The 25,261-nt window shown below is 32.9% G+C and overlaps 1 protein-coding gene across 1 annotated transcript in view; it reads right to left on the reverse strand.

Annotated features, from left to right (window-relative positions):
* GPC5 (glypican 5) overlaps positions 1 to 25,261 on the reverse strand; it is a 1,240,359-nt gene that overhangs the window by 603,047 nt on the left and 612,051 nt on the right. The window contains exon 7 of the mRNA XM_081046138.1: positions 14,520 to 14,676. Within this exon, the coding sequence (XP_080902264.1) occupies positions 14,520 to 14,676 (157 nt within the window). The remainder of the gene's footprint in view (positions 1 to 14,519; positions 14,677 to 25,261) is intronic.

A 25,261-nucleotide genomic window follows, 5' to 3' on the forward strand; every position in this document is an offset into this window, starting at 1 on the left:
ATAGTTTATATTAGGATTTTGTCTTAGTATTGCACATTCTATGGGTTTGGGAAAACGTACAATGACATGCTTCCATCATTGTAAGTATATATATACACAGTATTTCCACTCTCTTAACTCTGTGCTTTGTCTACTCATCTCTTGGTCCCCCTAAATCCTGGCAATCACCCATCTTTTTGCTGTCTTTGTAATTTTAGTTATTCCAGATGTTATATAATTTGAATCATACACAATATGACCTTTTTATATTGGTTTCTTTCATTAAATAATACGCATTTAAGTTTCCTTCATCTTTTTTTTCATGGCTTGATAGTTTGTTTCTTTTTCTGGATGTACCATAGTGCATCCATTCACCTACTGAAGGGCATCTTGGTTGTTTCCAAGTTTTGGCAATTATGCATAAAGCTGTTAAAAACATCTATGTGCATGTTTTTATGTGCACAGGAGCTTTCAATTCTTTGGGATAAATACCAAGACGTGTGATTGCTATATCATATGGTAAGAATATGTTTAGTTTTATAAGCAAACTTGACCTTTGAAATAAGAAATTTTTACTATTCTTGCCATTGTTCACTGATCTTGAACATGTTTTGCTGAACCTACATACAGGAATAGTGTGCAATGATAACAAGTTATCTTCAACGACACCAAGGTATTCTGAAATACAATAAACCTTAAAAACTACATAATAGCTTTGATAATCTGCATGTTGGGGAAATGAAATATTCAGTAAAAATTCTTGTTAATTTTTATCATATATGTCATAATTTTCCTGTTTCTTTCTATCACTCTTGTTCTTCTTAGTCACATTTTATCTTAGTATAGTGTTTATTATATTTCCCATGACGACTTCAAAATATTTTCCTTCACTCAGTAATGTATTCATACATTAACTTAACAGATATTTTCTGAGCATCTTTGCTTATGTACTATATTCTATTCCAAGTATATAAAGCTTGATAAGTACCATTTTTAGAAACTCATTGTTTAAGATGAAATAAAACACATAAGTATCCTACAATGTAATAATATAGATATGTGCACAATGTTAAGTTAGTAGATAAGGAACTGAACAAGTTCACTTTAAGAGGTGGAAAAAAATCACTACAGAAAAACAATATTTGATTTTCATCCTGTCATCAACATATCTTGCCTAGGTTACTGTAGTAAGAGTTCTCTCCAGATGCATTCTAATATTTCAATTACAGAGGTCTTGCCAGAGCGCCAATTGATCAATGAATTGATGTTGTGCATGGCATGCTATAACTAAGTGATTAATGAGTGGTTTATGTCAACCCCAGTCTACACTGTATATTACGGCATTCCGAAATTCCAATGCAGTTCCCTAATGATGCTCAGCTTTCTGTAGTTATCAGGTTTCTGCTCCTACTTCCTCTTCCTGTACTGATTATTCTCCTGGCTATCCTTAGCCCTATCAATAACTGTTTCTTCAGGCAGTAGATTATGTTTCAAATCCTTTGAGAACACTTTCCATAATCCCTAAGACTGTGTGTGTAAGTATCTTTCCTTTATGCTCCCATAAGATCTGTTTTTCCACAAATAAAATTTTCATACTGCACTGCATTTTTCTGATTACTCATCTGTATCCTCCAGAGGCAGAAATTTTCATGGTGAATAGCACAGAATAAGTACCAAGTAATTACTTGTTGAAGGAATGAATGAGTGGTTGGATGGATTGAGAGGTAAGGGGTTAACATCAAAGATAAATGTGGGTTGGGAGTATAAAGAAGAAGCCATTAGTGACTCAAATTTAATTTGGAGTTCAAAATTCATATTAAATTAGTGCCATGCTATTCTCATATGAGCTCCATAATGTAATTTATATTTCAGAAGTAAAAACAAAACAAAACAAGATTCCATCAAATACACTTGAATCATAAAGGTAAGGGCTATTAATAATTACACTGAAAAATGCTATGGCACAAAATCCACATAATTTTGTAAAATTATAACCAGAGGACTGGAATTAATTTTATATATTATTTAATAGGTAAACATAATTATTTATATTGTAAAAAAATAGCATGTAACATTAGAGTTACAAGGAAATTAAAGGAAGTCAACCATAATCAATCGAAAACTACTCCCAAGTATTACATATTGTATTAATGTGTCTCTTCCAAAATTGAGACGTTGCACATTAATCTAGAAAATTACACTCTTAAGTTCAGTGTTTTATACTCTCACATAACAATTAACATTCAAATAATTACTTTTGATTTATTAATTTTCACTCAAAATAGTACATTAAACTAATGCAAAAATTCTACAGTCAGGTCTCTACTATGTGAAAATATGAAAGAACTATTTATACAAATCACAAATACTGATAGTTAAAGACAAGTATGCTTATTAAAACTATGCTTATTAATTAAATTAAAATGTATTCTATATTTAACACATCTATGGTCTTTTGAGTGTGAACGGGTGTATTCATTTTACTTTCTGGTTAATATTCTTTACTAAAATAAATGTCAATATTTTCAATTCATTAGAAAATCTGTTTTTTTTTAGTATTAATTAAGATGTGCTTAGAGATACGTAGATTATACTCATATCCATTCATGAAATTCAGAACACATTCATTAAATGTCTCATTTTTGGAGGTATTGTGGCAATAAACTATTGTGAAGCAGTTGTTCTCAAGGTTTTGGGGGAATAATTATTATTTATTATGCTTGTCAAATATAAGTTTCCTGACTCCATCCGTGGAAATGTTGATTCAGTATTTTGGAGTGGAATTCTACAATCTGTATTTGAAACAGCACAGTGATAATTCTGATGGAAGTTGTATACTCCATGATCAAAAATAATTCTGTGATATATGGAAAGACAAAAAGGTGCTGCCTGACTTGCTCTCAAAATCTTACAACATAGTATAGCTAATACAACTCATACACAAAACTATACTCCTTCTTAGTCTAATAATGTTTTTGGTGCTAGCTGTGGAACGGAATCTTATGTCAGAAATATTTTTCTGGTAAATATACAGGATATTGAAGAACTGTTTGACTATACTTTAGACAGTCAATTCAAATAGTCCAAATCTAGAAGAACCTGAAATTAATAACAGTAACAGAAAGAGATTTGGAGTTTGTTTTCAAAAACCAACAAGTTTTGGTACCTTAGCATTGCCAGTCCCCATTGTTACAGTGTTTCCCTGAAAATAAGATCGTGTCTTATATTGATTTTTGCTCCACAAGACACGTTAGGGCTTATGTTCAGGGGATGTCCTCCTGAAAAATCATGCTAGGGTTTATTTTCCAGTTAGGTCTTATTTTCAGGAAAACACAGCATGTACACATTATGTGTGTGTATATGTATGTATGTATATTTTAATTGCTATGCCTTAAGCCTTTCCCAGCCCTGTATATTTGGCTTCATGGAAGACTCAAATTCAATAGTCCAGAAGTCAGTCCTCAGAGAGGCAGTTTTACCTGATGGCTTCACTGACACTCAGAGCTTCAAATCAACTCAGGTGGATTAGGCACTATGCCAAATTAAAATAATGACTCAGTAGCACCAGGGCTGTTCCTCCAGTGTATTTCTCACCCAGCATACAACTACTTCCTCTTACTGTCTGTTCAATATGTCCAAGCATGAATGGATCCTTTTTTCTCTAATTTTCTGTGTTATTATTTTCCTCTGGAATTTGGGAGGAAGTGATAAAATGGGTATTAGGCTGCATAGTAGAATACACACTTACAGAAAACTACAACGGTGTTATCTCCTTGAAAACTAGAGGAAGCTCTTACTGGTTTTCAGATAGTAGTTACATTTTGACTCTGACTTTATCTGAATAACATCAGCTGTACCAGAAAGGGTCCAGTAAATAAATAAATACATAAATAAACAAACAAATAAATAAATAAATAAACAGGAAGCATGCTAGATATTTTAGAGATAAAATAATACAAAAAAATTGATATGTAGATACTTAAAAGTTAGTGGAACAAAGAGAAGATGTTGAAAACCATAGATGTTAGTAACTGCAAGGAGTGGTTCCCACTCTTGGGGTTAAAAGAAAGGAAGACATGATATCCAGGATCTGGGGACTTGAAAGATAGGTTTAGTCCTCAGGATAGACAATGGGTGGGTAGCCCTTCCTGGATGAGGTTCAGACCTCTCTAGGGGACCACATTTCTGATATCAGACTATCAATGGAAGCAAAGCTGGCTGGCGTATGACAGCTGCTACTGTAAGTGCTAAACGTGTGTGGAGGCAGGGAAGTGATACTCTACCATGGATGTAACCCTGATAAGAACTGGAAACAGGAAGAAAGTACTTTTCCTCTACTTCCCTCTTTTGATCTCCTCTTAGTATCTTCCATTGGCAGAAAAATAATAGTACATGTCTGGCAAGCTAATCTGGGAAACATAATATGTTTGGGAATTTAGGTGAGTGTTTGGGAAATGCAGTTTGCATATTCTTAGAACAAATTTTAGAAGGCTAGTCTAGTGCTGAAACACAACAGGTAAATAATAGCACAATAGCCATACAATCTTTTAATTTCGTAAAGTATGGGTCTTATGAATGATAGACCATATGAGCACCACCACTCATTTCACTGGGATATGAGACATGATAAAAATGTTTAATTTGGTCAAAGGCATCTGGGTGTCCAGAAGAACTGAACTGGCCGTCTGAGATAACAACTAAAAGCTATCGTTCAACCGTTTAAAATCTCTCAATACTGAAACGGACTCCTCTCCTAGATGACCAATTCTCTGCCTACTAAGACTGCATGGGGGCTTGAGGTACCACATCTTAGAAAAAACAGGGCCAGTTTAAAAATATTACTTCCACAGCAGGGCAGAGATGGAAAAAATAGAAACAAAGAGACCAGTATTACATTATAAAAAACTGTTTAGACAAGAGATGATGAAGGCTTTAGATAAGAAAGTTGCGAATAGGAAAAAATGTATTTAAGAGAAATTTAGCAGTTATAGACAATGGACCTTACTAAATGTGGGTAGTGAAAAAAGTAAAGGGAACTAGGATAGCTCCTCAGTTTCTGTCTTAAGAGGATGGTAAGTGATTGTGTATCAACCAAGAAAAGGAAAATTAAAATGCATCTTTGGAAGGATATTTGACAAGTTTAGTTTTGGGCTTTCTGACTGTACAATCTAGATCTATTATAATTGTTGTCTGAACATCACTGGAAGTTATTTAGGCATTGGACCTTTAATATATGGATTTTTCCTTGTGAATTATTTGCAGTTAAATCAATCTTTGTTTCCTACAGAACAAAATTACATAAACGAATAACCTAACCAGGGCAAAATTGCATAAACTAATAACCTAGCCAGGGCAAACTAATAACCTAACCAGGGCAACTAGATATGCTCCTACATTGTGAAGGCCCTGACCACTTTGCTAACCTCTTATGTCATACCCTCCTCAAAAGTTGTGTTTCAGGATGATCAAACATGTCGTGATGCTGTGGTATCCGAAACATTTGTACTTAAGTAGATGCTCTGTCTGGAATCAGCTGCCTATCTGACCATCTTTGATCTTCTGTGGAAATGAAATCAGATATAAATTTTAGGATATTATCTCAGGCAAAAATTTCACAGAATTTTTAACTCTCCTATTTATGTGCCCTCTGTCTTTCATATTGTTCCACTGTTTCACACTTTTAGTGTTTATTTTAATGTGTATACTTTCATATCTGTCTTCCCTTCTAGACTTTGAGTACCTTAAGTGTATAAAGGCAATATACATGTATTTAAATGACATACATACCAGAAACAGTGAAAAGATTTCTTACAACTTATATACTGATAAATCTTACAACTTATATACTGATAAATCTTATCAGTCAGCTATATAGTGAGATACTTCAAATCAAACTAGTAATAAAATAGGGAAGGGTGGAGGAATGCAATTCACAAAAGAGGAAACAAAATGACCAATAGCCAAAAAGTGATGCTCAACTTCAGTTATCAAGGAAATGCACATAATCAAGAAAGATCCCCTCAGCTGCACTAAATTTTAGACAGGCTCCTTTCTGACAATAAGTCCTTGACCTCCCTTTTCTTGCAGCATTTATTTTAGAAAACTTACAATGAAAAATTCCTTCTCTGCCCCTTTGAGATGTAAATCTTCTTCCTCCTCTTACTAGTTTTACAACTAAGAACTGTCTTTGTCAAGAACCTGGGATGCAATCCTTTGAAATGTAATTATCAAGAAAGACAGGGCCTCAATTCCAGAGTCTTTATGGGAGGGTAGGAGCTTACATGTGTCTGTCAGTTAACAAACAAGGATGAATTAATCACATTCCCCCCAACATCCTCCAGTACTTTTTCTTAGCTCACCCCAGTACTGAAAAAGTTTTCTGCATTTTGTTTCAGTGGGGTTGAGACCAATCTCTCCCCCTTATTACAATAGTCTTAATACCTATTTCAGTAGTTTTGAATAAGACAGTCCTTTCCTGTTAATGCTGTCTGGTGCAATTTTTCTTTGACTCACATAAATATATACATATTTTTATCATTTAAATCCAAGCGTACAAAATTTAAAAACTTGAGGCTATGTAATTACGGCAAAAAGTTAAAAAATAGCTTCTGTTATGTTTTGTGTAAACATAAATTGAATCAATAATTCTGAAGTACAATTCTACTAACTGAAGTAACTTATACTTAAATGAATCAAGATGCTTGCTTATAATCATTAAATTTGAAAACAATAGACAAGACATCATGGTATGTTCATATATCAATTAACATGAATGAAGTATATTTCATTAGCAGAAAGACTATTGATGACATATAAAACTGAAAAACACTGCTGCTTTTCATATATATGAAAATAAGTAGTGTCACGCAGGGCGGCAGGCAGGGTCTCAGCTCCCACTCCCCACATAAGAACTCAGGACATGGTGAGGCCAAACAGGAACACCCACGGAGCCATACGTAGGGGAGTCATATCACTATATTCTCACCGGCGGCATCCGCCTCTCTGCAATCCTCTCTTGCTAGCCCCCATTTTTCCTGCTAGCGTAGCCACAGCAATTATATTAGTGGCCAATGGCTTACAGATTACAGCTGATAGCCAACGAGCCACAGCTGATGGACATCTGATCACAGTTGATGGCCACTTACTACCCGAGCCAGCACCTTTCTATGTGAGGCTGAGAGCCTGGAAACTGCTTTTTGGGGCTTTGTCCCCACATGTAGTTTCACATATGTGAAAAACACATGTTTTTATGCATGCATGCATGTCATGTCAAGGAAGAGGACCAAAAAGAAACATGATCATCAATGTTTCCTTAAAAATTTTGGATCTTCCAAAAAGATCTTGGAGATTCAGGGAAGATTGCAGTAGTGGTTATAATATATCTTTTGGAAACTCCCAAATCTCCACATAAAATAAACACAATTAGATAGTGAAATCAAAATCACATAAATAATTAGCTAAATACAATTTATAACCCATCTCATGAGTTAGCCTCATGAACCTCAAAACACAAATGAGTGTGGTCATACTATCATAAGCCACGAAACCTGCTTGTTATCAGCATGCGTGCGCAGAAGAAATCACTGAAAACAACACACAGCAAGCTACAGATCTGAAACTAAAAGAATGCAAAATAGCCAACAGGTATTCACTGGAAATCAATTTGAAAACAGCAGAGAATTTGGAGAAGTTTTTCCTACTCTGATAGTGGGTGACTGTAAAGACTCTGATATAAGGCTAAAGGGGCTGGAGCCTTGACACCTTCTAAACCCTCAGAACTGATCTGGCAGGTCTTCCTTACCACTGAGGGGTCCATGTTGAAGAGAAACTGCTGGAAGCGGAACCAAGAGTTAAAGGGACAAGAACAATAGAGAGTTAGGAAAGAAAAATATGAATAAATGTAGGGGAGGGAACAGAGCCAGAATATCTCCGAAAACAAGTCACCATATGTTTTTTAACACTACATGAAAACATCATGACTGGAAACTCAATAAATTTAAAAAAATCTATCTGAACCAAGCCTCCTCCTAAAAATTTACAAAATTGAAATTCACATAAGTTTAAGCCACTGAAAAGGATTGTGATCAACTCCCATATAACAAAAGTTATAACAAAAACAGTATTCTGCTCCTGTCTGTACAGTGAAATACACCAGAAAGACATGTTGAAAAAAGCAGAGAACCGTATGATTTCACTGATATGTGGTATATGAACCAAAAACAACAAAAGAACAAAACAAACAAATGAAAAACAAAGACTCATAGACACAGATAATAGTTTAGTGGTTACCAGAGAATAAGAGGGGAGGGGAGTGGTAGATGAGGGTAAGGGGGATCAAATATATGGTGATGGAAGGAGAACTGACTCTGGGTGGTGAACACACAATATGAGATACAGATAATGTATTACAGAATTGTACCCCTGAAATCTATGTAACTTTACTAACAATTGTTACCCCAATAAACTTTAATTAAAAAAAAATGGATGGGTGATATGAAAATATGGGTTATTACCATTGGAAAAAAAAGAAAAAATAGACCAAAATTTTAACATATTATTTGAATGTGAGCAAAAGATACTAAGAAAAGAATATAAAATACCAAATAATAATATAAATCAAAATTAGAAAAATTAGAAATGGGATTAGAAATATCAAAAAAAGAAGGAAAAGAAGAAAAGTTCATTTGAAATGATAACCCAAGGCTAAATCCAAGGCTAAAAACAATCAGAGACTGATATCAGAAAATCATATAGGATAAGTCAGCATTCCCAGCCAATGGTTATAGTGTAGGATGTCCTAGTGCTGTGATGCTTTCTTGTAATGTTAATCTATAACGGTAGATAGTATTTTATAAGAGTCCATGCTGCTTTAATGGAGACTTATTTTAGGGATACAAATGAGTGCTGTAATAAACAAGGGCATACATTTTCCCTCCTCATAGCAGGGTCCTTAGACCACTTACAACACAATCTTCTAGGAGCACGTAAGGAGAGGCCCACTTCAGACCCCTCTATCATACTTGGCTTATTAACATGAGCCTCAACTGATTTATACACACCAGAGAGTTTGAGAGTGCCCAGATCCCATGCTCTATTATTCATTTTAATTATTTATAGTTAGTGAGCACTTAATTGGTCAATAAGCTATATGAAAGTATTCTATCTACACAATAGAGTTATGGAAGTCATTAAAGAGCTGAAAGTATATACCACTTGTTCCTACATGATGCATTTTATCAATTAATCCTGAAGAAGAATATAGCAGTTTAGGTAAACATTCTGTCTATTTGCAACAGAATGATATAAAAAATAGATCTGGGTATAAATACGGTTTGTTCTTGGTTTTATTGACAGCTACATGACTTTGGGCAAGTCATGACAAAATATATCTGATGATATGTTCTTAAATTTTAATTTCTTACTACCTCCATTGATCAGACAGTTACACTTAGCATTGTCCTAATCACAAAAGACCATAACTTCTTTATTTTATGTCCTCTGGCGTGGTATAATTTTAGTTGTGAGATTTGCGGATTAGGTGGATGATCAGAGATGCATGCCAGCAGGTTCCTTAGACTTTGATTAATAAGTCATTCCTCTTCTCCTCAGTGATTTCATATCAGTTCTTTGTCTAAGCCAAAACAATGAAAATCATTCCTTAGGCATTCAAGGACAAACCCTTTTATTTCAATTCTATTATTTAAATCCCTGACTGTGATATATAACTTTTCAAGAGAATGAAAGATGATTTTAGGTGATTCATTAGGTATCCAGATTCCATTAAACAATCTTGTTAACAAAATAGCAAGCAGCCATGCATGATGAGTCTCAATTATTTAGAAACCAAAATAGAAATATAGAATCAGAATAATATTCATAGTGATTACATATTAATTGAAAAATTGATCTTAGACATATATTTCATTTCTACTTAGTACAATTTTCATCAGTAGTGTAAAACTACAGTGGATGACAATTTCAAAATGTTTACAATTTTGGACATTCTACAGGACAAGCAAGTGTTTCTTGGTGAATTTTTCTATGGTTGTATCATGCAGAGTTTTATATGATCCTTCAGTATTAGATAGTTTTGAAGCATAAATCAAAGTGTACAGTCATTATTCAAGATAATTTTCAGTATGTCAGAAAGGTTTAAATCTAAATAACCTTATAAATATGATTTATTTTTAGTATGACCAAATAAGGTAAACACGATAAGCTATTTAGATGTTTTCAGTAAATGTTCTTATATTTGGGATAATCTATAATGGGCTATTTATCAACACTTTGCAAAGTTAACTGAACACACTTTATTTCAATGTAATTTGATAAAATTTTCATTTTAAAAAGAATACACAGATATACATATTTGGAGCAATACTGGGAAATAAATCATTTGAACACACACCTAATACACTTAGTCATCATATAAAGAGTTTTCAGTTAAAGTAAAAATATTTTTAAAACTGCTAAACATGCTACACAATATCATATGAATAATGATGAATACAACAATAGGCAAAGATGGATTATTTCAGAAATTTGAAGACTTAAAATCACCTTACCATTTTTGAAAGTCTAGTATCTGAAAAAACTTGTGATTAAAATCATTATTCCTGAGATTATTATTGTTAACCACCTTATCAAGATACAACACCTGCAATAAGTGGCTAATATGAAAAGTATATAAAGAACTCATAAAAACTCAATGACATTAAAAAAAACAATCAATCCATTTAAAAAATGGGCAGAAGACCTGAACAGACACCTCTCTGAAGAAGACAAACAAATGGCCAACAGATCTACCATATTTTGCCATGTGTAATGTGCGCTTTTTTGCCCACATTTGTGAGGAAAAATTAAGGATGCGCATTACACATTGGTAGTACTAATTCCATAATTATATAAATGTTTTTAATTCTTTAATTTATGCGTATGAGTTAAAAGTATAACTCTAGAAATCAATAATGATGTCCATATGCAAAAAAATACCCCGGAATACGATAGTCAGTTTTACTGCACTTGTGATGAACTTGTCACAATGAAGAGTTCTTGGCCTTATATGATGCATAAATATCATAAATTTGTTACCGGTACATAAAATTTATTGTACCTTGTATCTGTACTGGTGTTTTGTACTTATTTGTTACAGAAAATCCCTTGTATCATAATATGTTAAAAATTAAATGCTAAAATTATTTTATAATACAAAAAACAAGTACCTAAATGTAAACAAATAAAAAGTTGAATTAAAAAATTAAAAGATTTTTCCCTTGAAAGTTGGGGCCCAAAACGTGTGTACATTATACATGGGAGCTCATTATACACAGCAAAATATAGTACCTGGCTTATTCAAAAGTGGTTATGCAAACTATGGTATGAAAAAATGCTCACCTTCTCTAGCTATTAGGGAAATGCAAATACAAAACCACAATGAGATACCACCTCACACCTGTTAGAATGGCTGTTATCGACAAGACAAGTAATAACAAGTGTTAGAAAGGCTGTGGAGAAAAAGGAACCCTCACACACCGCTGGTGGGAATGCACATTGCTACAGCTACTATGGAAAACAGTATGGAAGTTCCTAAAAAAATTAATAGAATTACCATATGACCCAATCCCTCTCCTGGGTATCTACCCCCAAAATCTGAAAACATTAATCCGTAAAGGTATATGTAATCCTGTTTATTGCAGCATTATCCTATTTCCAATACCTGGAAACAACCAGTGTCCTTCTATAGATTATTGGATAAAGATGATGTGGTACATATATACATGCAATGGAGTATTACTTGCCCATAAGAAAAGATGAAATACTGCCAGTTGTGACAACATGGGTGAATCTTGAGATTGTCATGCTAAACGAAATAAGTCAGATAGAAAAAGTGAAGAACCATATGACTTCACTCATATGTGGGATATAAAACTCAAAGTAACAAACAAACAAGACAAACAAATGAAGAAACAAAAACTCATAGACACAGACAACAGTTTAGTGGTTACCAGAGGGTAAGGGGGGAAAGGGAATGGTAGAAGATGGTAAATGGGGTCAAATATATGGTGATAGAAGGAGAACTGACTTGTGGTGAACACACAATGCAATATATAGATGATACTATAAAATTGTACACTTGAAATCTATGATTTTACTAACCAATATCACCCAATAAATTCAATAAAAAAATTCAATCTTGCAATTTCAGGCTACTAGTGAAATATACATACCTATATAAGTGAATTAAATTCAATTCAATAAAAAATATAAAAGAAGTTTCCATAATATGGGGATTTTAAAATCATTCAACTAAAATAGGAAAATATTTTCATTTCCTTAAGAGTGAACACTACATAGTATAGATGGCTGTTTTTTTATAAGAAACCTATCAGTTAACATTTAATAATAGTCTACAGGTGGGATATAAATAAAGATAGTTTAAAAAGCTAAGGACAGTTTAAAAAGTTAAATTATTTGATACCATTGGTGATGACAACACAATGATACCTAAAAGATACATAAATATTTTGGTGGTAAAACTTTACATATTGATATATATAAAACCCTATATTGCCTGAAATCAACAGAATCAGTGCAAGTAACGATTAATGCTTAACAACTTGAACATCTTCAGAAATTGAGCAAAATCATTAAATTTACAGGATACAATATTAGTTTTATTCATTATAATTGTAGAAATAAATAAATAAATTCACTTTTGAGGTGACAAATGAACTGTGTTCTACTTATGTGGTATTTTATAAAGAATAAACATAAGTGTAAGGCAGAAATAATGGTGTATTTCAAGTTCTAAACACAAATGATACCATAGTAGACTTTCTAGAGCACAATATTTTAGTCATTAAGATCATGTAAAACTGTTTTAACTTGCTTTATCAATATATCAAACTAGCAAACCACAGGAAAAATATTATAATGCATGATAAAAATAGAAATTGACCTACCTTTTGCTACTCTCCCCATCCCTCTGTATTTCAGCATGCTATATACAGTGGTTTCCTAACCACTTATTAAAAATTGAAAGGCAACAGCTATAAATTCTTACAAATACAATAGGCAAACCACTTATAAGTGGATTTTTTTTTGTTTGCTTGGAATTGCTGCAAACCATGTATATCTTAAATTTTTCCAATTCTGATAGATAGTTGCTTGTATCGTACCTGTCCGTTTTAGTCGTAATTGAAACCTGGTTTTCTTCTTGTGATAAACTATATTAAAACCAATAACACGAACATATATCCTTATCTGCTCCTACAAGAGTAGAAGATATTTAATTTTCACTAGGAAATTGTATTAATACATTAAGGAATTTTGTGGCCCCTTGTTCAATTGCTGCTCCAGCACATTTTTACCTTCTATCTTAAATTTATTACTGCCTAAGAAGAAAAGATATTTCTTTATATCGTATCTTTGATTTCATACCTATTCTAGCTTTCATTCCTCTAACCAAGATGTTTGACTTGCAAGACAAGATCCTAGAAAGAATGGGGTATTGATGCTTGAAGTACAGTAGTGTTCTAAATTCACTATAGGAGAACTAAAATGTAAATGAGTCCTTGTTCCACCAGTCATGAAAAGACATGTCAAACAGGTCCAAAGCAGCCCTTTGTGATTAGGAGGGAGACTGACTATCAGACTTGCTTTCACATAGGGCACGGGTCCAGAAGTTTATTCTATAAAGTACTTGCTTTTGGTATAACTTAAGGTAAATGAATACTTGAAAGTTAACTGCTCTGTTTACTTTTACCCTTCTTTCTCAGTAGATAATTGCAGTTGTCTCACTCATATGAGCAAATGCATGTATATAACAATGAAGAGTAGAGAACCGATATTCCTCATTTTGTATGTTAAGACCAGGAAAGGAAATTTATGTGGTGATTTTTTTTTTTTTAATTTGGCAGTTCCATTTTCATGGTAGTGACCAGTCCAGCAATGGCAGAAATGGTTTTCAAACTCATATAGTCAAAACAAAGTGAATGATTTTAATGTTTGCCTGGAATTACTTTGGAAGAAAAATTCATAACAGTTAAAGCCAAGTAGATTTTTTTTCACCTCACCATTTAACCAATTTCTTTGCAATATGACTATGCTGAATACCTAATAAAATAAAATATATTTTATATTATGGCACGATAATAAAAAAATTGCAGAACTTTATTATTTAGTGGGACTTATCCATCTTGTTTTCACATTATTTAACAATAGATATTTAATCCACCATACCAGTTATTTCATGCCCTAAGGATCATCCCACTTTAAAACCTTTAATTATCAAAATTGATTATCATTCTTTGGTTTTTTATAGAAAAGTGTAATTTCTATTCAAAGCCATATGATAAAAATAAAAAAAAATCCAAGAATGCACATCCAAAATAACTAAAAACAAGTACATTTTCATTTATAATTCCTCCAATAGGCTTCTAAATTCACTGTCATTATTTATTTGCATTCATAATAACAATTATCCTTAGTTATATTTCAAAATCAATTCTTTAAAAGTGGTGTTAAAACCACACACTCACAGTCTGTGACTTTTAGTGTCCTCTTGACTTCTCCACTCCCTGATGCCCCACAACCATCTTCATCATCACAGTCCCCGCTGACGTGCTCAGCCAGGCCACCACCACTGCCCATCTGAAGTTCCCACTTGTCGGGTTTGGGTGACCTACCCTGTAACAACTAAATATGGATACAAAAAACATTTATTAAGAGCACATTCAGGTCATCTAAGAATGTTATTGAGAAACAGATGTTGAAATTAGAATTATTTTCTTACATGGGTCCACTATTTTCATGTAGACACCTTACCAATTCGAATCTACAAGAAAAATCAAACCTATTGAAATTACAATAAATAATGGGCAAGGTCTTACAGTCAAAGGGGGCTATGATCTGCATATTGGTTCTATGATAAAGCTTTGGATAATGCTTTCTGGTTTTTCGTTTGTTTGTTTTGGATAATGCTTATTAAGCAAATAACACCAGGTCTTCTTGCTCATGGAGTTCAGTTAGAGAATCCTTTGTTTTTGAATAAATGATGTTTAATCATGATAAATGAAACTCCACTACAAAATAACTACCTTTGCAGTATACTGCCTGATAGGCAATATTGTGCTGTATTGTAAACCAGCAGTCTAAAATTTCTCAAAAAGTAGAGTACTGTTGTTCTAGAAAGATTCAGTCAAAAGAATCTAGAATTTTGGACGTATACATTTTTAGCTTTAAACTTTCTTGGATCAAATATGGAGTCCAACGCATATCGCACAGAACTGAACCTTGGAACAAAAAACTTAAGTTCTACTTCCGTTACTACAAATTACTTAAATATGAACAACTTCTTGGTACTTGGTTCTCATTTACTTTTATGAGCAAAATAGATGGAATAGCCATTTCCCTAGAGCATGGAAGTGCTGGTAATACTTTTGAATAATATTATAAATGCCTGAACTCCTTTTCAAAGAGGTTTTGTCATAAATAATAGAATACTTCACTTAAAGGGAAAGCTGAGTAAAATGATCCAATATATGATATTTACCCCTCTAAGGCAATTTGCGAAACACATGACCAAGCATGAGCACTAGAGGGTACTGCTATATTATGAATGAAATGTACCTCGGCTGAAAACTTAATGGGCATTTAAATTTTCAGGGTGCTTTATGAAAGTATTAGGGTTGTTACTTTTAAGAAATATTCTAAATAATAGCATTGATTAGCAGACAACAATTAAACATACAACCCAAGTAGAGCATTTCATACTGAAAAACATAGAGTGAAATATTCTCAGTCAAGACGAATATATTTGGCATTTAAGAACATTTACACTAAGCAACTAGATTTTAACAATTCATCACCTTTCAAAATTAAAACAAAATTGTTTACAAATTCTGAAATATTACAGTTCCTTAGAATGAATTTTCCCCAAACAAAAATAAAATGCTAAAACAACTTGACAATAATTTCAAAATTCTTATCAGAATTTATTTCTGTTTATCAGCATTTTCCAAGTTGTACTTAAAATATTAATTTTAAAAAGGCTTCTCATGGTGAATTGAATTTAGGCAAAGTTAAGTGAAACAAAGCTTCTTCAAGATGTTTAATGCACTAATGTGCATGTTACTTCGGGAAGGATAGTAAGGCAATGGGGAGATACAGATAGGTAACAAAACACACACAAATTCAAAATCTGAAAATGGAAAGGAAGACTAATGGTATGATTTTATAAGATTTATCATTTGTTACTAGCGTAATCACAAAGAGCTTAGTCTCTGAGGTACAACATACTTAGATTTAAATCCTGATTCTGACATATAGTAACCATCAGACATAGGCTACAGTGCAATTTACTGAATAACTCAGTTCCCTCATATCTAAAATAGGGACAATAATATACCTGAGCCATTGTTATTATTATTAGAAATATATATATATATGGCTCAGGTATATGTGTGTGTGTGTGTGTGTGTGTGTGTGTGCGTGTGTGTGTGTATGACAATGGCTCAGGTATATATATTATACATATAATACACTTTTATACATGTATATATATATATATATACACAACACATGTATATATACATGTATATATAATGTATATGTACATAATACATGTATATATAATACATATGTATATATAATACATTATATTATATATATATATAATTCTGCACAGTGTGGGGACATTAAAAATTAAAACATTTTGATTATTATATCTATTTTGTTATATATTCTATTAGAGTGTTATTTAAATACCCACAACACATTACGTGAAAGACTTTTCTGATAAAAAATTCAATTACATGACTAGATTACATTTTTTCAAAGTATTGCCTGACAAGTATAACAAAAGCCAGAGTTGCTCGTGATGTGTATTCCCTTTTGCTCCAGACATTCTGTCCTAACAGTTTCTCATTTTCATTTTATTTCCCCTTTTCTTCCCTAATTATAATATTTCACTGGTACCTTGGCCACAACAAAGACAGAATCTCAGGAACAACTACTACAATGTATAAGTCACAAAATGAATTTGAACTCAAACCCAATGAATTTGAACTCAAAAATGCAAACAGAAAGATAGTGCATGTAAAACAAAACTTGTATTTTAAGAAATTGATTATGGTTGACAGCAATTAAATACATTATATGTCAGAGCATTATTCATTTATTTATATTAACTGGCAAAGATATTAGAGAACATATTTTTTTGGGGGAAAAAAACAACTGTTGTTTTTTTATATTTCTTTTCTAGGTCATTTCAGTGACACCCTAAGACACATCTAAGGAATGTGAATTCACATTTTTCAGAACTATATTTTAATTTAATTTAAACTATCTGTGGTAGGCAGAAAGTGTTCAAGGGCACGCTGCTGGCCTTGAAAGTGTAAACTTGGAAGCTGTGAGAGGGTTTGTGAGGGATTGTGTGCAAAGTCCTGTGGCAAGGATCTGAACGACCAGCAGCCTCTAGGAGCTGACAGTGATCCACCTCAGCCAGCGCGGAATCCAGACCTCATTCCTAAAACTGAATTCAGCCCACAACTTAGCTGAGCCCAAAAGAAGATTGTCTTCCAAAGCCTTTAATTGTGTCAAGCTTGGCTGAGAACTTGACTTCAGGCTTGTGAGTGTGAGACCCTGAGCAGAGAAGCCTGAGCAGTGAGCCCCTCTGGATTGATACCCTCCAGAACTATGAGTTCATAAATGGACATTTTTTAAACTGCTACACGTGTGGGATTCCACTATGCAGCAATAGAAAATTAATACTCTCTAACCTCCAAATGGACTATGCTTATTTCAAGGCAGTTTCTGTCTGGTCTCTTTTGATTCTCTAACATATTCCCCAGAAAAAAATGGTTAACATATCCATAAAACACCAGCTTGCTGAGATTATGCCATTGGAAATAAGCTATCGGATTTGGCGTTTTATCTACTTTTCAGTTTCTCTGCCTTTTTACATTCCCTTTCACTGTTTTCCAAATCTCTGAGATATAACTGTTGTTTCCTATAATCAATTTATCTATCTGATTCATGTTCCCAGGTCCCCAATAACCCCATCTCCTGCTAGTAAGGTCAATATCTCTGTCTCCTCTGCATGCAGGTTCTGCTTGTAATGCTCATTTCCTTACTTCTCAATCATCACACATCCATAAGTGTTCATTTTCACCTTCACAATTATAATAAAACTTAATTGGTGACAATTCCTAACAAATTTCTAACCAACAAAAACAGTAGACTTTTCACAGTAAGAGCTTTATTCAAAATCCCACATCTTTTGGACTAAACTATTTTGATTTCTTCAGAGATTGCTCATCTTTCTTTTCATATTTCAGATAGATGGATAGACAGACCATAGATAGATAGATAGATAGATAGATAGATAGATAGATAGATAGATAGATAGACAGATAGATAGATGATAAATAGATACATACATACATACATACATACATAAATGTTTCAGGTAATAATGTAAATCCTTTGTTCTTTCTTTTTAGCCTCTTTTTGGGATGGGAACCCATCCTGACAGACTGTGCTCTCATTTGTATACAAATTACACACAAGTCTATTTGAAGCCCTTGTTACTCTGTAGTTAGTATCTAAGCAGCGATTGGATATAAAATGTACTATACTACTTTGTATATTAAAATAGAACCATTCATCTCTACTATTAATGTATCACTACCACTTATCTTCCCAACTCCTTCATTGCAGGAGATATTAGACTCTCCCAAGCACTACCTCCATATTATTTTTCCCTAATAGCGCTTTCACCATGTCATTTCTCTGCCTTAATGCTCTTACTGTCAAAAACCACTGGTTCCCAACACATGTCTGGAAGACAAATAACACTCCAGATAGATGAGTCATAGAAGGTGGTTTGGTGGTAAAGTGTTTGGGAAATTCATATTACGTCCCCTTGTTTTATCCATGAACTAAAGACATATGAAGAATCTTACGATAAGCAATTTTGTTTAGTTGAGATTCACCTTGTAAATTCACATTTTACAAATTTATGTAGGCAAATTAACCTCTCCCCTCTCTCAACACCCATTGACATATTTTTGGAAATGATGCCTTATAAAAAGTTCAAATTAAGCCTGTTGTCAAGGTCCCATATAATATACTTTTTAAAGAACTGATGTCTAAACACAGTCCCCCAGCACTCAAATTTTCCCACAGAGCATTCAGTTTGATTTTCCAACAGAAATTGTGTGAATTTATATGTTTGCCATTTTGTTTATACTTGTTTTATACTTTCATTTCCAATTCTTGTTTTTCCTCCGCATGGAATACCCTGTTTTCTCTTCCTCAACTCATCGTGCCATATCTCATTTCAAGTTTAAACTCAAATATCTTTTTTATTGTATTCCATAAATATTTCTCTGATTTTTTAAATAAGTGTACCATTTACTGACAATTTTCTTGAGCACGTTTCACTCTCCTGACTTAATGGTAAGTTTCTCAAAGCTGAGACCATGATTTAATCATCTTTATATACCCCATCATGACTACAGGGATTTCTACATTGTAGATGCTAAATAAACATAGTTTATTTGAAATTTGAAAATAATTTATTACATATATTTACCCTGTCTTCAATGACCTTTATACCTAACGTAGTAAAATGATTTTACTTTCACAAATATCTTTAGAGTTTGTAATATTCCAGAATAACTTTGGATTTATGCTTACTGACAGGCAGATTGATTCATTATTCATTCAATGACATTTATTGAATACATACTATGAAACATCTATATTTTGAAGGATATACATTCATATCAAATGAGAAGACATAGTTTTAGTGCTTAAAAAGTACTCAATGTATACCTTACTTTATTTCAAAGTTAGCATTTATGAATGTCCAACAAGATAAAATTAAAAGAAATAATCTGAAGTCAAATAGACTAAAGGTGTAGTTTTGTGATCTTGCTAAATTATTTTTCTGTTTAATCCTTAACAAGAAACAAGTTAAAACAATATTATTCTTGAGCTTCTGGAAACATCAAAGAAGTTGGTTAAACAAAAATTTGACTTTGAAAAATCATATGAAGAAATACTTCCCAAATATGCTTGTTTGCGATACTAATCACTATAAACTAAAAAGAAAAGGTATGTCTTAATTAACCTTTTTAATGAATACATAGAAATATTTTCAAATAATTGATTTGTGCAAAAAAATTATTTTTTTGTAAAGGAAACCCTTGCTTTCGAATTTGGGTCATCAGGTAATGAAATTTCCCACTATTCTTTCACAGAGGATTAGTGCTTTTCAATCATCTCTTCCCCCAAAACCTCTCAGAGACAGCGCACAAAACATCTCCCACCACAACCCAGCTCTGTTGCTTCATTGTCATGAGCAAGTTTTATTTCACATTCTACTCTTAAACAACTTTCATCAAAGAGGAGCCATTCCCCACTGACTTTAATAAAACAAAAGCATTTTCACATGTGCATAATTAAAAGAACATACACAAATAAAATGACTATAGAATAATGAAGCCAATTTCCATAAACGACACATGAAAATCAATCATATTATAGTAGATACACTCATGCCACATACTGTGACAAATATCTCTTCATTTTCACCACATACATGAATAGCTGTTCCATATATTCATAAAATATAGAACATATCATAAGAATTTTCAAAACTTAAAACCCCAAATAAATTTAACATTACTGCTCAGGGCCTACATTTTCTGCATCTTTAAAATGGAAGAATCTCTAATTGGAAGGTTTTGTGAGTTATTATTTTGGTTAAATAATATAAAGTGCTAGCATATTGTTAAGTGCTCAGTAATGGTTTCTTACCTATATCATTATAACCAGTAGGAACTGATACCCATCCCCTTATTCCGTCTTTAAATAAGGAAGCTCACATGGCAGTAAAAGTGTCTCTCTTTTTCTTCATCCTGCCTTGGCCCTCTCTGAGTCTGTCCAAATGTAAAGATGATGGCGTTTTGAACACTTCAACCCTGTCATGAAGGATAAAAAGCCTACATATATATCACCTTTTCTTCTATTGTTTTATATGTATACATATATAAAACATATATAAAACAATAGAGGAAAAGGCATGATTTTGAGTCCCAGTTATACATTAATTGTGTGCCTTTAAGCAAATCACTTAAGCCCATTAAAACTCATTTTATTCTACTGAATAATAATGCAAGGGTTGACATTTACACACTATAAAGCACTGTGCTCATTTACAGCATTCTGTGTAAGACATTGCATCCATAAAATTGAGAAGTCAACAAAGTGAGAATGGAGTGCAAAATAACACAAGTTTTAGGGTGTTCCTCCTTTCCTCAATGCCACACAGCTTGTACATTCAGCTGATTAGCTGAAAATAGTCAGTTTTGATGACTGATGCTTCCTGCTTATGCTTAATTGGTTTAGGAAGCTCATTAAGGATGCTATGTTGGAGAATGAGTTTGGTGGGTAGAATATCTGATGACTCTAAGGCAAATGTATTTCTTTCAGCTGGTGAATTAATCTCTCAGTAGACTCAATTTGCTTTTTACTGTCTGGCTATATCCCACAGTTGCAATAGCCTTTCAAACACAATAAAATCCGAATATAAGTGGCTCACACACACAACATGTTTGCTGTGAAAGAGAAACATATTCATCACATTCAAAAATCTCCAAATGTGAGAGCAACTGAATGAGCTTCAAAATTCTAATCGAAGGATATGTCTCTAAAATATTTCCTCTATCCTCTTGCAATCATTTACATAGATATACAAGAAGTAAATATGTGTTTAGAAAGTCTTAGTCATTATATATGCATCTGTAGTTATTTATTCTTGGGGACATAGTAAAAATCTGCTTTTTTATGATTTTATAATATTGATAAAAATATGTAAGTGAAAATAAAAATGTTGACACAAAATTTTCCAACCTGGTAACTGAAGATATAGAAAAAAAATTGTACTTTATTTTCTCATTAATAAAGGATCTCCACATAATACATTTTAAGAATAGACTGAAAAATTTCTCTCTCTATATGTACATGCAGATATGTACATATGTATGAGTTTAATTTTGTTATAAAGCTATTGGTATCTTCATTTTCATAAATTTAAGTGAAACCTGTAAAGAATTACATGGGAAATAAGAAAACAATAGAAGTTCATAACATTTTAAATGTAGAACTCTGATTCAAAATTTCTCATGAAGTATTTTTAAAATAGCTCAGTAACATTTTCAAATGAGGCCTTTGGAAAAAAAAAAAGAACTCTTTATATAACATGCTCTCATTATTTTTTTGCAATGTAACTTCCCTTTCTCCAAAACTACAATTCAGCCCTCATCTACACCCCAACACACAGCACCATATTTTTACCTTCCTCACTATTACAGTAATCTTTTACATATTTTTCTTATATCAAACTTTCCCACTCTCTTTTTTCAAATTTAGAAAATAGTTTATCCACGTAACCTGTTACAAGTCTCCAAATTTATATTTTCAAAAGCAGCTAGGCCTTTATAGACTGTGCTACTTAAAAGCCAAACACATTTTACAATGTGTCTTGTTATGTTAAGTTGACCAGACACAGAAGTCATTTCTGAAGAATTTTGTGTCAGTGTTTTCTTTAAGTTTGAGGTTTCTGATCTTGGTTTCTGTTGTGCTAGTAATTTGAAAGGTCACTGTTCTGTTGGTATTTGGTATATGCAACGCAGTCTGGCAATTTACAAAGTCTTGTGATTTTGTAAATAGAATACTGAACTTAGAGGAGGCTTATTACATTCACTCTCTGGTCTTAATACTCTAAATAAGTCATTTGTTCTTGTTCCCATAATAAAATTCTGTATGTTGCCTTTCTACCATGCCTGATCCTTATCTCCAACTCAAAGCATGGCCACTTCCATCTCCCAGTCTGTCATATCAAAAGTGACCAGATACGTTTATAATTAATGTGGGTCCTCGTCCAAACTCTAAATTGTACCTCACAGGAAAGTGAAAACTAAAAGCTAATGGTTAAGTGCAGGAATAAAATGGAAATGGAAATAAACCAAACCTCAAATAGAACTCAAAAAATTGTAGGACAAAAAGAGGAAGTGTGCATACCAAATATTATCAGTTCTCCCATGGCTCTTGCAAAACATCTATATGAAAACCTGAGGAGAATTGGTGACGAGGAAAAAAAAAAAACTTTCTCACAAGACAACCCCAGAGTTATTGCCAGAGCCTTCTACCAAAATATCCATGCTAATGTAGCTGGAAATGTATCGACAATCAATGGCTAGATAGGGGTAGAAACAAGGATATTTTGTGAGTAAGGAATGTATAATGACCCTGCAGCAAGAGAATAGAAGGGAAGAAGGAAAGTAGAGGTCATAAGTAAACTAAAAACATGTAACGTATTTAATAGAATAAGTAGATGTGTAGTGCAAATTTCTCAGTCAAATATTGAATTACACAGAACATGATTATAACAATTACATAAAAAATGAGAAGTATTTTTGATGCCATTATCTTACTTCTAAGATAATTTATTAATAACTTTCTAAATCATTGTCACATATTCACCAGCATATACACACATAAATCACATATACATATTGGTACTTACAAATAAGACAGAACAGTAACCATCCAGGTTGCTAACTGATTCAGGTTAGTCTATAACTGAAATTAAAGGACATTCGAAATAAGAATGATCAGATATTAAATAATTTAATTATTTTGCATTTCTTAGGTACAGAGTAAATTTACATTATTCTTTGTGTGGTTTATCATTGAGGAATATATATATATATATTTTTTTAACATTCAAAAGTCTGCATCTCTTCTTTATATGCATGGGGAATGTTTAAATATGTGCCAAAGTAATATGGACTATCATGAAAATTTGCCCCAAATGTACAGTTACTTGTGCCCTGCATTACCTCAGGAAACCACCTCTGCCTGGTATGAGCGTTGCAACACGTAAAAGTATTAGTAACTTTCTGCTAAAAACATGCCTAGCCATTTGCCTATCAATGCCATATCATCTTGTTGACATTACAGGGCACAGCAATCAAATATCCACGGTAAGGATATAACAAAACTGAACATCTACTTTTCTTGAGGAAAACAAGTGAAAGTACTCCAAAACATAGATGGATTGATTGAAGATGAATTCTAGAAAACTTATCATCTGGTAAATCAGGCTTCTATTAAACACCATATAAAAGTAAATCAGGACCCATATTATAAAGGTTGTTTTAACTTTAAATACATTTTCTAGTTAATGATATAGATACATTTTACATGTTATGAAATGAGTGGTTTTCTTCCCTCAACTCATTGCTAAATTTTGCTTTACCTGGCTCAGTCATAAAGAACAGAAACGTCAGTACTAGCAGCTCAGTTATCTCTAATGACAAAAAGGTCATGTAATTTCTATCAAAAATATAGAAATTAACATTTTCCATTATTAACTTAGATCTTTCCTTGCCACTTTTTAAAAAATCTAAATGCGTTTCTAACAGTACAAGCTATATAGCAATCAACTGTTATGTGTTGTAACCATTGTCCTTTAACCATTTATCTGAATAAGACTGATGCCATGAAAAGAAATTTAAAAAGCAATAAGACAGGAGGGAGAGAGGGATAGAGGGAGAGAGGGAGACATAAGTCATGATATATTGCTAATGCAAGGACTCCCTGATTATAAAAGATTTTATTTGTTACTTCATCAAAATTTCCATTGCCTTTTACAAAGAAATGTGAAAGATTGCACAAATTCATTTAAAACCTGGTTTTGGCAACTAATCTAGATTTCTTTCATTAGCCAGATGTGCAGAATTCATTCTCAAATGCTCTATTAAGACATTCTATGGAAGACCCCCCCCAAAGTTTCCCAGTCTATTAAAGGTTTACTTCCAAAAGCTCATTCTGATCCCATTTAGTATGACACCCTGGTGTATGCCAGATGGCAACGAGAGTTGTATCTTCGCAGATGTCATTCTGCTTTTCACCTTTGCAGTGAAAATCCCTTAATCTAGCTTTCTTTACATAAACTATAAAAATATGGACAAATGTATGTCAAATGAGAATTAAGGGAATGTGATTTTCCTAAATATTCTAGAAATAATTTGAGAAAAATGGATGAAATTTGAGGCTATGTTTGTCCTGAGCTGGAGTTAAGAGGGTGTTTCACTGGGATTCTAGAACAGATGTTTCTATTAACTATTGAAATGTGTGACCTTAAATCATTTAACCCGCTGAACCTAAATATTTCAGGTGGAAAAAGAAAAGGCTGGAAGTTCCCAAA

This window comes from Rhinolophus hipposideros (assembly GCF_964194185.1).
Source record: "Rhinolophus hipposideros genome assembly, chromosome: 4".
Classification (NCBI taxonomy): Eukaryota; Metazoa; Chordata; class Mammalia; order Chiroptera; family Rhinolophidae; genus Rhinolophus; species Rhinolophus hipposideros.